This window comes from Mustela putorius, unplaced genomic scaffold (genome assembly GCF_011764305.1).
Source record: "Mustela putorius furo isolate JIRA1106 unplaced genomic scaffold, ASM1176430v1.1 tig00003867_pilon_pilon_pilon, whole genome shotgun sequence".
Taxonomy (NCBI): domain Eukaryota; kingdom Metazoa; phylum Chordata; class Mammalia; order Carnivora; family Mustelidae; genus Mustela; species Mustela putorius.
In genome coordinates, this window is record NW_025422019.1 from 22,635,934 (window position 1) to 22,653,938 (window position 18,005).

The following is an 18,005-nucleotide window of genomic DNA, read 5'->3' on the forward strand; positions in this document are numbered from 1 at the left end:
TTCCTCTGTCTCTGTTTTTATCTTATTTTAATTTTCTTTCCTTTTCTCATGTTAATCTGTTTCATTTCTTAAATTCCACATGTAAGTGAAATTATATGGTATTTGTCTTTCTCTGATCTATTTTTGGTCTATATAATGCTCTTTAGTTCCATCCACATCATTGTAAATGGTAAGTTTTCAGTCTCTTTGAAGGCTGAATTATATTTCATTGTGTACATGTATGTATATATACGTGTGTGTATGTGTGTGTATATATCACATCTTCTTTATCTATTCACCTGTTGATGGACATCTGGGCTCTTTCTATATTTTGGTTATTGTAGACACTACTACTATAAACACTGGGGGGCATGTGCTCCTCCGCATCACTATTTTGGATAGTGTCATCCTTTCATCCTTTGGATGAAAGCAAGAAAGTGCAATTGTTGAGTTGTAGGGTAATTTTATTTTTAACTTTTGTGAGGAATTTCCACACTGTTTTCCAGAGTGGCTGTACCAGCTTGCATTCTCACTAACAGTATAAGAGGGTTTCCCTTTCTCCTCATCCTCAACAACATCTGTTTTTTCTCCTGAGTTGTTCATTTTAGTCATTCTGACTGGTATGAGGTGCTGTCTCATTGTGGTTTTGAGTTATATTTCCCTGATGTTGGATGATGTTGAGCATTTTTTCACATGTCTGAAGGATAACATCCTTGAAAAACTTTTGCCATTAAGGTAATATGAAATGAAATAATTTATATAAACACACCATGAATTGTTTGTAACAAATGAATTATATGCTTATTTATGATTTTTTACCATTGCATTTGAAAGAAACGTGGGCAAGTTGCATGCCTATTAAAGACTAGTAGAGTTTCAAACAGACAAATGCAACAATAAATTTTCAAATAAGAATATAGATGGTTTTGTTGATTTAACATTTTTTAGTGTAACAAGAATAGATAAAATAATCTTCTTCCCTATCTCTTTTTACTGCAATTGGAGTTACATCAGCAAGGGATTGTAGATATTAGAAAGATACCAGTAGTAACAGAACAATTTCTATCTTTTTTTTTTTTTTAAACATATATTTTTATCCCCAGGGGTACAGGTCTGTGAATCGCCAGGTTTACACACTTCACAGCACTCACCAAAGCACATACCCTCCCCAATGTCCATAACCCCACCCCCCTACTCAAAACCCCCTCCCCCCAGCAACCCTCAGTTTGTTTTGTGAGATTAAGAGTCACTTATGGTTTGTCTCCCTCCCAATCCCATCTTGTTTCATTTGTTATTCTCCTACCCACTTAAGCCCCCATGTTGCATCACCACTTCCTCATATCAGGGAGATCATATGATAGTTGTCTTTCTCTGCTTGACTTATTTCACTAAGCATGATACACTCTAATTCCATCCATGTTGTCGCAAATGGCAAGATTTCATTTCTTTTGATGACTGCATAGTATTCCATTGTGTATATATACCACATCTTCTTGATCCATTCATCTGTTGATGGACATCTAGGTTCTTTCCATCGTTTGGCTATTGTGGACATTGCTGCTATAAACATTCGGGTGCACGTGCCCCTTTGGATTACTACGTTTGTATCTTTAGGGTAAATACCCAATAGTGCAATTGCTGGGTCATAGGGCAGTTCTATTTTCAACATTTTGAGGAACCTCCATGCTGTTTTCCAGAGTGGCTGCACCAGCTTGCATTCCCACCAACAGTGTAGGAGGGTTCCCTTTTCTCCGCATCCTCGACAGCATCTGTCATTTCCTGACTTGTTGATTTTAGCCATTCTGACTGGTGTGAGGCGATATCTCATTGTGATTTTGATTTGTATTTCCCTGATGCCGAGTGATGTGGAGCACTTTTTCATGTGTCTGTTGGCCATCTGGATGTCTTCTTTGCAGAAATGTCTGTTCATGTCCTCTGCCCATTTCTTGATTGGATTATTTGTTCTTTGGGTGTTGAGTTTTCTAAGTTCTTTATAGATTTTAGACACTAGTCCTTTATCTGATATGTCGTTTGCAAATATCTTCTCCCATTCTGTCAGTTGTCTTTTGATTTTGTTAACTGTTTCCTTTGCTGTGCAAAAGCTTTTGATCTTGATGAAATCCCAATAGTTCATTTTTTCCCTTGCTTCCCTTGCCTTTGGCGATGTTCCTAGGAAGATGTTGCTGTGGCTGAGGTCGAAGAGGTTGCTGTTCTCCTCAAGGATTTTGATGGATTCCTTTCTCACATTGAGGTCGTTCATCCATTTTGAGTCTATTTTCGTGTGTGGTGTAAGGAAATGGTCCAATTTCATTTCTCTGCATGTGGCTGTCCAATTTTCCCAACACCATTTATTGAAGAGGATGTCTTTTTTCCATTGGACATTCTTCCCTGCTTTGTCAAAGATTAGTTGACCATAGAGTTGAGGGTCTATTTCTGGGCTCTCTTTTCTGCTCCAGTGATCTATGTGTCTGTTTTTGTGCCAGTACCATGTTGTCTTGATGATGACAGCTTTGTAATAGAGCTTGAAGTCCAGAATTGTGATGCCACCAACTTTGGTTTTCTTTTTCAATATCCCTTTGGCTATTCGAGGTCCTTTCTTGTTCCATATAAATTTTAGAATTATTTGTTCCATTTCTTTGAAAAAGATGGATGGTACTTTGATAGAAATTGCATTAAATTTGTAGATTGCTTTAGGTAGCATAGACATTTTCACAATATTTATTCTTCCAATCCAGGAGCATGGAACATTTTTCCATTTCTTTGTGTCTTCCTCAATTTCTTTCATGAGTACTTTATAGTTCTCTGAGTATAGATTCTGTGCCTCTTTGGTTAGGTTTATTCTTAGGTATCTTATGGTTTTGGGTGCAATTGTAAATGGGATTGACTCCTTAATTTCTCTTTCTTCTGTCTTGTTGTTGGTGTAGAGAAATGCAACTGATTTCTGTGCATTGATTTTATATCCTGACACTTTACTGAATTCCTGTACAAGTTCTAGCAGTTTTGAGTGGAGTCTTTTGGGTTTTCCACATATAGTATCACATCATCTGCAAAGAGTGAAAATTTGACTTCTTCTTTGCCGATTTGGGTGCCTTTAATTTCCTTTTGTTGTCTGATTGCTGAGGCTAGGACTTCTAGTACTATGTTGAATAGCAGTGGTGATAATGGACATCCCTGCCGTGTTCCTGACCTTAGTGGAAAAGCTTTCAGTTCTTCTCCATTGAGAATGATATTTGCGGTGGGTTTTTCATAGATGGCTTTGATGATATTGAGGTATGTGCCCCCTATCCCTACACTTTGAAGAGTTTTGATCAGGAAGGGATGCTGTACTTTGTCAAATGCTTTTTCAGCATCTATTGAGAGTATCCTATGGTTCTTGTTCTTTCTTTTATTGATGTGTTGTATCACATTGACTGATTTGTGGATGTTGAACCAACCATGCATCCCTGGAATAAATCCCACTTGGTCGTGGTGAATAATCCTTTTAATGTACTTTTGAATCCTATTGGCTAGTATTTTGGTGAGAATTTTCACATCTGTGTTCATCACGGATATTGGTCTATAGCTCTATTTTTTGATGGGATCCTTGTCTGGTTTTGGGATCAAGGTGATGCTGGCCTCATAAAATGAGTTTGGAAGTTTTCCTTCCATTTCTATTTTTTGGAACAGTTTCAGGAGAATAGGAATTAGTTCTTCTTTAAATGTTTGGTAGAATTCCCCCGGGAAGCCGTCTGGCCCTGGGCTTTTGTTTGTTTGGAGATTTTTAATGACTGTTTCAATCTCCTTACTGGTTATGGGTCTGTTCAGGCTTTCTATTTCTTCCTGGTTCAGTTGTGGTAGTTTATATGCTTCTAGGAATGCATCCATTTCTTCCAGATTGTCAAATTTGTTGGCGTAAAGTTGCTCATAGTATGTTCTTATAATCGTTTGTATTTCTTTGGTGTTAGTTGTGATCTCTCCTCTTTCATTCATGATTTTATTATTTGGTTCCTTTCTCTTTTCTTTTTGATAAGTCTGGCCAGGGGTTTATCAATTTTATTAATTCTTTCCAGATCCTAGTTTCATTGATTTGTTCTATTGTTTTTTTTTTGGTTTCTAATCATTAATTTCTGCTCTGATCTTTATGATTTCTCTTCTCCTTCTGGGCTTAAGGTTTCTTGTTTTTTCTCCAGCTCCTTTAGGTGTAGGATTAGATTATGTACCTGAGACCTTTTTTGTTTCTTGAGAAAGGCTTGTAACGCTATATATTTTCCTCTCAGGACTGCCTTTGTTGTGTCCTACAGATTTTGAACTGTTATATATTCATTATCATTTGTTTCCATGATTTTTTTCAATTCTTCTTTAATTTCTCGGTTGACCCATTCATTCTTTAGAAGGATACCGTTTAGTCTCCATGTATTTGAGTTCTTTCCAAACTTCCTCTTGTTGTTGAGTTCTAGATTCAGAGCATTGTGGTCTGAAAATATGCAGGGAATGATCCCAATCTTTTGATACCGGTTGAGTTCTGATTTAGGACCGAGGATGTGATCTATTCTGGAGAATGTTCCCTGTGCACTAGAGAAGAATGTGTATTCTGTTGCTTTGGATGAAATGTTCTGAATATATCTGTGATGTCCTTCTGGTCCAGTGTGTTGTTTAAGGCCTTTATTTCCTTGTTGATCTTTTGCTTGGATGATCTGTCCATTTCAGTGAGGGGAGTGTTAAAGTCCTCTATTATTATTGTATTATTGTTGATGTGTTTCTTTGATTTTGTTATTAATTGGTTTATATAGTTGGCTGCTCCCACATTGGGGGCAGAGATACTTAAAATTGTTAGATCTTCTTGTTGGGCAGACCTTTTGAGCATGATATAGTGTCCTTCCTCATCACTTATATTAGTCTTTGGCTTAAAATCTAATTGATCTGATATAAGGATTGCCATTCCTGCTTTCTTCTGATGTCCATTAGCATGGTAAATTCTTTTCCACCCCCTCACTTTAAATCTGGAGGTGTCTTCAGTCTTAAAATGGGTTTCTTGGAGGCAACATATAGATGCGTTTTGTTTTTTTATCCATTCTGATACCCTGTGTCTTTTGATTTGGGCATTTAGCCCATTAACATTCAGGGTAACTATTGAGAGATATGAGTTTAGTGTCATTGTATTGCCTGTAAGGTGACTGTTACTGTATATTGTCTCTGTTCCTTTCTGATCTACCACTTGTAGGCTCTCTCTTTGCTTAGAGTAACCCTTTCAATATTTCCTGTAGAGCTGGTTTGGTGTTTGCAAATTCTTTCAGTTTTTGTTTGTCCTGGAAGCTTTTAATCTCTCTTTCTATTTTCAATGATAGCCTAGCTGGATATAGTATTCTTGGCTGCATGTTTTTCTTGTTTAGTGCTCTGAAAATATCATGCCAGCTCTTTCTGGTCTGCCAGGTCTCTATGGATAAGTCAGCTTCCAATATAATATTTTTACCATTGTATGTTACAGACTTCTTTTCCCGGGCTGCTTTCAGGATTTTCTCTTTGTCACTGAGACTTGTAAATTTTACTATTAGGTGATGGGGTGTAGGCCTATTCTTATTGATTTTGAGGGGCGTTCTCTGAACCTCCTGAATTTTGATGCTCATTCCCTTTGCCATATTGGGGGAATTCTCCCCAATAATTCTCTCCAGTATACCTTCTACTCCCCTCTCTCTTTCTTCCTCTTCTGGAATCCCAATTATTCTAATGTTGTTTCATCATATTTTGTCACTTATCTCTCAAATTCTCCCCTCGTGGTCCAGTAGCTGTTTGTCCCTCTTTTGCTCAGCTTCTTTATTCTCTGTCATTTGGTCTTCTATATCACTAATTCTTTCTTCTGCCTCATTTATCCTAGCAGTGAGAGCCTCCATTTTGGATTGCACCTCATTAATAGCTTTCTTTATTTCAACTTGGTTAGATTTTAGTTCTTTTATTTCTCCAGAAAGGGCTTTTATATCTCTCGAGAGGGTTTCTCTAATATCTTCCATGACTTTTTCGAGCCCAGCTAGAACCTTGAGAATTGTCATTCTGAACTCTAGATCTGACATATTACCAATGTCTGTATTGATTAGGTCCCTCACCTTCAATATTGCCTCTTGTTCTTTTTTTTGCGTTGAATTTTTCCATCTTGTCATTTTGTCCAGATAAGAGTATATGAAGGAGCAAGTAAAATACTAAAAGGGTGGCAACAACCCCAGGAAAATATGCTTTAACGAAATCAGAAGAGATCCCAAATTGTGAGGGGGGAGAAAGGGGATAAAAAGAGGTTTAAAAAGAAAGAAAGGAAAAAAAAGAATAAAAAAAGAAAGTGAATAAAGAAAAGTAAAAAAAAAAAAGAAAAAATATATATATTAAATAAACTAGTTAAAAAACCTTAAAAAGGAAAAGGGTAAAAGTTTAAAAAAATTAGCAAAAGAAGAGAAAAAAATGAAAAAGAAAAAAATTACTTTAACTGCAAAACTAAAAAATCACAGGGAGAAAGCCATGAGTTCTGTGCTTTGCTTTCTCCTCCTCTGGAATTCTGCTGCTCTCCTTGGTATTGAAACCGCACTCCTTGGTAGGTGATCTTGGTCTTGGCTGGATTTCTTGTTGATCTTCTGGGGGAGGGGCCTGGTATAGTGATTCTCAAGTGTCTTTGCCCCAGGCGGAATTGCACCGCCCTTACCAGAGGCCGGGCTGAGTAATCCGCTCGGGTTTGCTTTCAGGAGCTTTTGTTCCCTGGGCGCTTTCCGTAGAGTTCTGGAGGATGGGAATACAAATGGTGGCCTCCTGGTCTCCGGCCCAGAGGATCCGTCCAGGGCCCCACTCCTCAGTGTGCCCTGAGAGAACAGCCCCCAGTAACTCCCGTCTGCTTGACCTCCGGCCGCGCTCCGAGCTCACCGAGCCTGCAACCGGTTCAAGGTAACCCCGAGCTGCGAGCTTACTGTCAGGTCTGTCTCTGTAGCAGGTTTTCCCCTGTTCCAATACCCGCAAGCTCTGCAACACTCAGACACCCCCGATCCTTCTGTGACCCTGCGGGACCTGAGGCCACGCTGACCCCGCCTGGGCTTCGCCCCGTTTTAGCCTCTGGAGCGATGTCCCTCATTGGAACAGACTTTTAAAAGTCCCGATTTTGTGCTCAGTTGCTCCGCCGCTTGCCGGGATCCGGCCCCTCCCCCTGGGGTCTATCTTCCTGTTGCTTTGGATTCACTTCTCCACCAGTCCTACCTTTCAGAAAGTGGTTGTTTTTCTGTTTCTAGAATTGCTGTTCTTCTTCTCTTTGATCTGCTGATGGATTTGCAGGTGTTTGCAATCTTTAGATAAGCTATCTAGCTGATCTACTGCTAGCTGAAGTAGTCTCAGCCTGCTACTTCTCCACCATCTTGACTCCTCCTGCACTTAGCACCGAAAAATTTCTTTTTATCATGTGATGTCATGATAACAAATTTCCTATCACAACTATATGACCAATATTGTATACAGTATTTCCTTAAAAGCCAAAGTCACCCAATTTTTATTTACATAGAGATATCCAGTGGTCAGTATCTTTTCTCTATCAATATCGATATAGATATATAGATATGCAAACTCATAAGAAATCTATAAATTTTTAATGGGGCATAGAATAAAGGAAATAGAAAAGATGATTTGGATGCCAATGATCCAGATAATTATGATTCACACAATTAAAATTAAGGAACTAATTAGAACATTTCAAGCTTAAAAAAGCCATCTAGATAAACCTAATATATACACTCTCCCTCTAACTTCCCACTATGAAAACTAAGATGAAGGATAAAAACTCACAAGATATTTGAAAACACAGTCTCTTGATCATTTGACTGACATTATCTTAAGGGAATTTTGACTATTGCAAGACCAATAAGACAAGATTCAAACATTCAGCCAGAAACTTTTCTAACTTATACCATTAAAAATTGAATAAGCCTATCTATCTTTAGGTAAAAAGAGAGACCCTTTGCTCCTGCAGCATCCAATGTAAGGTCTGTGCCTATTAACAAAGGATATACTGGCACTGTTACCTTCCATCCTTGAGAGGAATTCTGGAGATAAAGCAAAGGCAGGATAACACTTGGTGGAGGTCCATGAGGTTACTCTGTGTGTGTGTGTGTGTTTGTGTGTGCATGCACGCATGTACACACACATATTTCACCTGTTCAAAGTGTCAAAATTATTTATCTGGGATAGCAAAAAATCTGATTTTTATCAGAAAAATACCTTCAGATGAATCTGTGGTAGATACTAAATATTGAATTAAGAAATACACTTTTTTTCTCTCAATAACCAAGATAATATTTACCCTAGCAGACAACCAGAATTACATCATTCAAAGTAATGCTTAATCCCTTCCTATTAACAAACTATAGGTTTTGATAGATATTTTCCCTAAACAACAAAATAGGAATTAAAAAATAATACTACAGAACAAAGAACGGAAACCACCTTATGACTCAAAGAAAGTATACTTTATTCAATTACATTCTATAGGAATTATCCTAAAAGACAACATAAAATTCCTACTAACAATGAAAAAAATTTGCCCAGAGAAGTAAAATTCATATTTCTACTCTCAAGTATATTATCCCAGAATAAATTAAATATTATTTCTAGAATTTTGAAGAAAACTTAGCCAAGAACTAATATCCAGAATTGTCAATCACATATAAATGTAAAGGAAACCTATTTAGAAAATACAGGAACTCCAAGGTATTTAGTCTTTGTGCTCATCTTGGAGAAGCAACTTCAAGAAATACTTTATCTACCCTAAACATTGTGGAAAATTAATAATTGAACGAGGAACTAAAGTTTGAATACAACCAATGAAGCAATACAATCAGTGAGGCACTGAATCAGGTCTAAAAGAAAGTATAAAATTGATCATTAAACTAGCTATACATGTCAAAACATTTTATAAAAAGACTTATTGATATCATGCTTAGTGAAATAAGTCAAGCGGAGAAAGACAACTATCATATGATCTCCCTGATATGAGGAAGTGGTGATGTAACATGGGGGCTTAAGTGGGTAGGAGAAGAATAAATGAAACAAGATGGGGTTGGGAGGGAGACAAACCATAAGTGGCTCTTAATCTCACAAAACAAACTGAGGTTTGCTGGGGGGAGGGGGGTTGGGAGAAGGGGGGTGGGGTTATGGACATTGGGGAGGGTATGTGCTTTGGTGAGTGCTGTGAAGTGTGTAAACCTGGCGATTCACAGACCTGTACCCCTGGGGATAAAAATATATGTTTATAAAAAATAAAAAAATTTTAAAAAATTTAAAAAAAAGACTTATTGATGATGATTTGAAACACTATTCCTTGTCAGAAATCCTAAATTATAATATGAATGAAATTGAGGAAGATGAAGAGAATAGTATAAAGAAAATCAGTCTTCATCTCAAATGGTTAAAATTCAAAATAATAATAATAAAATTTAAAACTGGTGGTATTGTTCTAAGTGCTTAAAAAAGAAAATGTAACAAACTAACTATGGAGTATATTGTAAAATACTGAAGGGATCATAAACAGTAAAGAAACACACAAATAGTCTATAACAATCCATCAAAAATAACACCAAACATCAAGTAGAAAAATGAAGGTATCAGCACCACGCTCTAACCAACTGAGCTAACCGGCCACTTGAAAAATGAAGGTAAATGATTTAAAAATCATGTGTAAAAAGAATATGTAGTCACATGATAAGATGCCTATGCTCCTATTAAGAAAAAATTAACCTCTAAGTAAAGGATACTGTTGTGTAATCCAGAATGTGTAAAACTGCAATATAACTAAGAATTCTGTCTCCAAAATAAAATGATATGGGGTCTAAATTCCAAAGATCCTACATGCTAATTATGTGAATTATGAAAAGTTATTAACCCCAAGTCTACATTCTGAATATTAAAGTGAGGTAATAATAGTATCTCCCATATATGATTATTGTAAGAGCTAATGAGAACTATAAAAATTTAAAGTCCTATATAAGAATTCAATAAATTTTATCTATTAGTAGTAGTAGTAGTAAAAAATAATAACTTCCAGGGATATATAATTATAAGGAACAACATGAAAATATTTTAGTTGTTTCTTACTGAATAGTGGCATTTGGGTGTATTTTTTCATTTAAATATTTTCTGTATATTTCTTAAATGTTACTACGTATTAAATCATTTGTAAAAATTCCTTATTCATATTGTTTTTTCTTCAGAAGAAATAAAACATTTCAGTTAAGGTGAAATCTTCTTTATTATACTTATTTCTCCTTCTGCGTCCCCCCAAAAAATCCTTATAATTGATGGAAAAATGCATTTGTGTGTTATTTATGTATTATTCAATAATAATGATGAAAAATGATGGTTAACTTTACATGTCAGCTTGAATAGATAGGTTTTAGAGTGTGCAGATGTTTGGTCAAATATCACTCTGGGTGTGTCTGTGAGAGTTAATTGGATGAGATTAACATTGGAATCTGTAGACTAAATTAAGCAGGTAAGTGGACCTTACCCTAAAACAGTTTGAACTGAACGAAAAGGCCTATTTTCCTGCACATACAAGAAATTCTTGCTGTCTGACTGCCTTGAACTTGGACTTATTTTTTTTTTCCTGCCTTTATACTCTAACTGAAAGGGGTTCTTCTTGGGTCTTCAGTCTACAAGCATTCAGACCGGAGCTATACCATTGGTATTCCTCAGTTTCCAGCCTGCTGACTGCAGATTCTGGGAGTCGTCAGCTTCCGTAACTGCATGAGCCAATTCCTCATAACAAACCTCTTTCTCTATATTTACATCCTATTAGTTCTATTTCTCTAAAGAATCAAAATCAAATCATTCTAGAAACATTTTTATATTACTCTATATTTATATAGCATTGCTCCTATCAGTATGGTTAAGGGACTTGTTATAGATAAAAAGAACAAATTTCAAAAGGGTCACATTGGAATGACAAGATGCAGTAAATTGAAGAAGGTCAGTAAAAGTTATTAAAGTGCCTTTAATCCAGGTCAGTCAATTCAATTAATTCAGTATTTTGATAAAGCTTAGAATTTCCCTAAATCTCTTTTTTGCCTCTTTTTTTTTTTCTCTCCACCAACAAAAATAGAAGACTGAGCTTGTCCTAACGGTGAAGGTCCTTAACAATTTTATGAAATATTTTCTTTCTTCATATTTTATAAATATGTGTGTATATATATATACATATGTGTATGTATATATATGTGTGTATGTATATATATGTATATATATGTGTATATATGTGTATATATGTGTATATATGTATATATATGTATACATATGTATATATATGTGTATATATCCACATATATATATGTATATATATATATGTGTGTATATACATACACACATACATGCACACACATATATGTGAACACACATATATATGATTAATAAATATTTCTCTATATATATTTTATAAATGTAAGATTATATGTATAAAATATATAAATGATAGATATAAACTGTATATATCATATATAAATATATATGTTATTTTCTATATGTATGTTTTATTACTAAACTATTTTAGTTATATTTTTATTATTAAACTATTATGCAGCAGTCACAAATGCTCTGGAAAATTTCACCATTATTCAACTGTTTTTCATAGAAATTAATTCAGTTAATTATTTGTAATATAAAGAGAATTATACCTAAGTGATTACCTGCAATTCTCTTTCCAAGATTGATTTTAATTCTTTTGATTTCATCTGCTTTTTTCTTCCAAAATACATGTATAATCAATGAATGTGACAAACAAAACTTACATGTGCAAGTTGTCCCGTTTTCATCTAAAAGTTGATTATCAGCACAGGCACAGACTCGGCCTCCTGGAATAGCCAAGCACAGTGTACTACAGCCCCCGTTATTTCCTCGGCACATATTGTCACCTGTAAGAGAAGGGAAGCCTGTATGTCAGAGAACTCTGATTCTATCCATAGTTAGCCAGTTCAAGTTCACATTCTTTCTAGGAGACATATGTAGACATAAAAATGTACACATATATATGCATATGTTTATTGCGTATTCATTAATGTAGTCAAGATACCTACTGAACCCTAAAAAAAACCCTGAAACATTTAAAATATACTATGCGCTGGGAAATAAAAGGAATTTGCATGTTGGTTAAAAAAGATAGAGGTATGTGTGCAGATAAGCACTGGGAGAGAGGAAGGTTATAGGACATGATGATGTCTCTCCAGGATAGCAGATTATACCTAGTGTATTCAAATCTGATTCTTTTCTCAAGTAGATCACTAACATTTAGACTTTAGATACCAAGCGAAGAGAAAACAAATGAGTACAAAAGGAAAGGGGCAGAATATTCTTCCCTCTTGCACAAGGAATACATTGACATGTCAGTGCATTAATGATGCTAAGGAACACAAGCTTTCTGAAAAACCTTCAAAATGAACAGCCTTGCTAGTACCAGTAGAATGTACAATGCATTAGAGTAGCGATGTTGTCCCAGTGGACCATCCCAGTAGACTTAACCAGCAGAGTACGCAACAGACATCAATAAAGGAGGGTAGATTCACAAAAGTATTATCCATGAACATTTGTGAGACACCCTTGGAAACTAAGATAAAACAGACATAAAATTTTGAAAAGGTTTGAGATGTAGGTAATCATCAGGAAGAAAGTATATTTACTTAGATGTATACCAGCAGAATATTAATATTACAAAGAACTCTGTAACACTAGCAATTCCATTAACAGAGTAAATGTCCAGACCATTTTACACTGTTGCATTTTTCAAGGTATCAATAAATAACATTTTGATTGTATCAGAAAGATCTGACTCAAACATTAAAAATAGTTTTTAATTACTTGGAAGCATCTAACAACATAATATAGTAATTTAAGTAGTACTGGCAGTTAAAGCACAAGTGTCAAAAATGTGACGAAAGTGACAGATGGGGTTATTGTACTGTAGGCCTCTGGGGTTGGATGGGCTATGTAGAGAGTATTAAGAAATGAGTTAAAAAAAAAAACAAAAACTATCAAAATGTTGTTATATGCAATAAATACTTAACTCATTCCCATTGATTATCTTGTGTGTCCACAGATCAGAAGAAACAACGTCAAGCATATAATCATTTCCTTCTATTATTCTGAGAAGTAAATTAAATTTGCTGCATTTATGAGAAACAAAAATATACTTGAAAACTAAGGAAGCTAATAATTCAAGATTTAGTATCAATTTCCAAACTCAAAGGATAATGAAGCCTAGTTCAAATTTTTTCCTTAGAGGAAAAAATTTTTCCTATTATAGGAAATTCTTTCCTCATAGGAAAAAAATTGAACTAGGCTTCATTATCCTTTGAGTTTGGAAATTCCAAAAGGAATATAAAGATTTTTTAGGTAGTTTCCAGGGATAGCCATATTTATTCCATAACTATAGAAAAAAGTATCCTTCATAGGATAGGTAGGTGTTCTGAATATGCTACTCATATCGTGTATAGGATTAAATTGTATATTCATTATTTTAGTAACATTCAGATTCTTGAAAATTCGACTTAAACAAAGTATTTTGAAAATTATATGGAGAATATAAAACAGTAAAAAATAAGGAAGTACTGAAAGCAATATATCATGACACACTTTCATATTAAAAATATATGCTAAATATCATTCTTTTTTAATAGCATGAGTCATGCTTGCCATTCTCATTGAATATGAAATTTAAGTATTTAGAAACAAATTATCATTACTCAAACTTTTAAATATATTTCCTTTCTGTGAACTATAAATTTAAAAAAGAGGAATTGGTAATTATCCTGCCCTGATAGAAATCCAAAATCAAAATTAATGTGGAAATTCCATATCTTTCATAGGAATTGCCTAGATCTTTATTTTTTAGCAGTATCTGAAAATATTTTTTGAATTTATTACTCCAACATATTTTAGATAGGCTTATGTGGCAGTATTTATTGAGTTTCTAGTAGGTTGCATTTAATGTAAAAATATTCTCTTGAAAATATGATTTAGTGACTACAAACAGCATTAAAAATTGTATACATAAATATCAATGAATAATCATCAATGCCAGGGACACTTTATTATTAATTTATTTATTTATACATATACATTTAAATTAATTCTATTCTTATAATAAACTTCTAAGGTAAGTTTAATCTCATTTGCAGATAGGACTACTAGTGAGATATGGTTTAAATAACTTTTATAATGCCTAGAAATTAATAATCCTTATTAAAATAGAGATTTAGAATAAGGATTATTATGTATTATCCTCATTATTTATAAATAATTAGAAACGGATTTTTTTCTCAATCTAAAATTCATGGCTCTTACTCTTCTTTATATATGACAAAATAAAATTAAATCAATAAAGGATGGAAAAAATAAAAGAGGAAACAACATAATGAAATCCTAGATTAAATTACTGTGGAAGAAAATAGTTTTAAAAGACTCAAATAGGGGGCACCTGGGTGGCTCAATGGTTAAGCATCTGCCTTCAGCTCAGGTCATGATCCCAGAGTCCTGGGATCCAGCCCCACATAGGGCTCCCTGCTCGTCGGGAAGCCTGCTTCTCCCTCTCCCACTCCCCATATTTGTGTTCCCTCTCTCGATGTGTTTCTCTCTGTCAAATAAATACAATCTTTAAAAAAAAAAAAGAATCAAATATTCAACGAAAACAAATGAGGAGTAGCTCATAAAATTAAGTTCAAAATAGTGGTCTGTCTGGGCAAAAATCTTTGTCTTTTTTCCTCCAGTAAGAGAAGTGGAATTATTCTTCCCCTTATAGAATCTGGCACAGAAGGGTGTGTTTGGTAAACATTAGTTGATGAATGAATGAATGAATTTTAATTAGCAATATGACAGAAACAATCATTTGGGTGTGTAGATACAAGGTGTAAGTATATTGATACATATAAGTCTGTTTTAAGAAGACAAAGGGGGTTTTCTCATTTACATGTATTCCGTCTACATACTTTGCATTTCAAGATAGATTATTTAAAGGTGTATTATAATAGTCAAAGAACAGTAATAAAGACACAAATGATATATGAAAACATTTTATAAGCTTATATTAAAATATCAGTGCTTACTAACTCAAAAAGATACATGCCCCATATATTTATTACAGAATTATTTACAATAGCCAATATGTGAAAGCAACCTAAGTGTCCATCAACAGACAAATGGATAAGGAAAATGTGGTGTACACACACACACAAATATTATATTATACAACCACAAAAAAAGGGTGAAATCTTGTCTCTGGAGACAACATGAAAGGACTTAGAGGGTATTATGCTATGTGAAATAAGTCAGACTGAGAAAGACAAATACAATATGATTCTACTTAGAAATGGAATCTTTAAAAAATAAATAAACAAAAAGCAGAATTAGAAATATAGATACAGAGATCTGATGGTTTCCAGAAGGAAGTGGGTGGGTGAATGGGCAAAATGGGTGAAGGGGAGAGGGAGATACTGGCCCCCAGTTATGGAATGAGTAGTCACAGGAATAAGAAGCAGGGCATAAAAAATACAGTCAATGATATTTTAATAGCAATGTAATGGGACAGATGGCAGCTATACTTGTGGTGAACATTAGTATAATGTATAAATTTTTCAAATCACTAAGTTATATGCCTGAAACTAAGGTAACATAATGTGTCAACTATACTCAAATAAAATAATAAGGTAAAATATCACTGTTTATAGACCTTAGTAATTTAACTTTTGTTAATAAAGTATCTTTCATTTATAGCAAATGACAGAATGTATAAATCACCACCACAAAGGAATCCCACTGTTTCATGTTATCTAAATCTTCTTCAGAATAGTGAAAGGAATAAATCCTTTTTTCTACATGCTTTCTGGACTCTTCACTTCTCAGAGTTTTATCATGTGAAGTTAAAAGTCTCTGCACCTAATATGAAACAAATAAACCAATGGAGATTTTCTTTATCCTACTTGATGGAAAGACAGTTTGACTTATAGTTTAGAAGAGAAATTGGACTTTACATTCATTCTAAAAGTTTGATAAAACTAGTAGAATGGGATTTTGAATCCAGATCCTGATTTTATCTAGAATAATTCAGAACATTAAAAAGATTATCCATCATGACTAAGTAGGATTCATCCCAGGGATGCAAGGGTGGGTCCACAATCACAAATCAATCAATGTGATAGAACAAATCAATAAGAGAAGAGAGAACCACATGGTCCTCTCAATTGATGCAGAAAAAACATTTGACAAGATACAGCGTCTGTTCCTGATTAAAACGACTCAAAGTATAGGGATAGAGGGACCATTCCTTAACTTCATAAAATCTGTCTATGAAAAAACCCACAGCGAATATAATTCTCAATGGGGAAAACCTGACAGCCTTCCCTTTGAGATCAGGAACATGACAAGAATGTCCACTCTCACTACTCTTGTTCAGCACAATACTAGACGTCCTAGAAACAGCAATCAGACAACAAAAAGAAATAAAATTTATTCAAATCGACAAAGAAGTCAAATTCTCTCTCTTTGCAGATGACATGATACTTTATATGGAAAACCCAAAAGACTCCACCCTCAAACTACTAGAACTCATACAGCAATTCAGTAATGTTGCAGGATACAAAATCAATGTACAGAAATCAGTTGCTTTCTTATACACTAACAATGAAAATACAGAAAAGGAAATTAGAGAATTGGTTCCATTTACTATAGCACCAAGAGCCATAAGACACCTGGGAATAAACCTAACCAAAGAAGTAAAGGATCTGTACTCGAGGAACTACAGAACACTCAGGAAAGAAATCGAAGACACACACACACACACACACACACACACACACACAAAAGATTTCCATCTCAAGGATTGGAAACATTGTTGAAATGTCTATACTGCCCAGAGCAATCTATACTTTCAATGTCATCCCAATCAAAATTCCAGTGGCATTTTTCAAAGAGCTGGAACAAACAATCCTAAAATTTTTATGAAACCAAAAGGGACTCTAAATCGCTAAGGAAATGTTGAAAAAGAAAAACAAAACTGGGGGCATCATGTTGCCTGATTTCAAGCTTTACTACAAAGCTGTGATCACCAAGACAGCATGGTACTGGCACAAAAACAGACACATAGAGCAGTGGAACAGAGTAGAGACTCCAGATATGAACCCACAACTCTATGGCCAACTAATCTTTGACAAAGCAGGAAAAAATATCCAGTGGAAAAATGACAGTCTCTTCAATAAATGGTGCTGGGAAAATTGGACAGCTATATGTAGAAGAATGAAACTCAACCATTCTCTTACACCATACACAGAGATGAACTTGAAATGGATAGAATAATTTCAGAAGAATAAACTTTGAATGATGTCAATGAATCCAAGGAAAGGATAAAATGTGTCTTTTTTCTCTTGGAGGATTATATACTCATTGAAAATTTTGTTTACATTTGCCTTGCTTTGAAGCTACTTTGTGGTGTGTGTGTGTGTGTGTGTGTGTGTGTGTGTGTGTGTTAGAACTCCTTAATTCTGTTAAGAACCTAATTAAACTTTGGGGTTATTTTTTGATGGTGATTATTTCCAAAATGGAAAATTTGGAAAGAAAAACAAATTTTGTGATGATGACCTTATCACTAAATGTAAATGTTAGTATTAAACACAATAATGTGTTTAATAAACAAGTCATATATCAAATAAAAATTAAAATAAAAATTACTGTGTTTGTTATACCAGTGCATTGTAATATAAGATCTCTGAATCCTGGCTTCTATAAGGTAGTCAAGAGCTTTTTAAAAAAAGTTTTGAATAATAATTTATCAGTGACAAAACTATAATGACTACAGAAAAGACATACTCTTTTCCTCCTATCTAAAAGTATAGTAGTTTTACATAATTTTCTTAAATTTGGCCACATAAATTGGTAACATAAAAACACTGTAGAGTCAGAAAAACCTGAATCTAAATCCCAGTTTATCCCTTACTCATTGTTTCCTGAGGTCAAATGGCTACATCTGCCTGATTCTTGGGTTTTTCAGATGCATAATA

At 34.5% G+C, this 18,005-nt stretch overlaps 1 protein-coding gene across 1 annotated transcript in view; it reads right to left on the reverse strand.

Annotated features, from left to right (window-relative positions):
• LRP1B (LDL receptor related protein 1B) overlaps positions 1-18,005 on the reverse strand; it is a 1,620,129-nt gene that overhangs the window by 781,831 nt on the left and 820,293 nt on the right. The window contains exon 15 of the mRNA XM_045066491.1: positions 11,754-11,876. Coding sequence (XP_044922426.1) covers positions 11,754-11,876 — 123 coding nt within the window. The remainder of the gene's footprint in view (positions 1-11,753; positions 11,877-18,005) is intronic.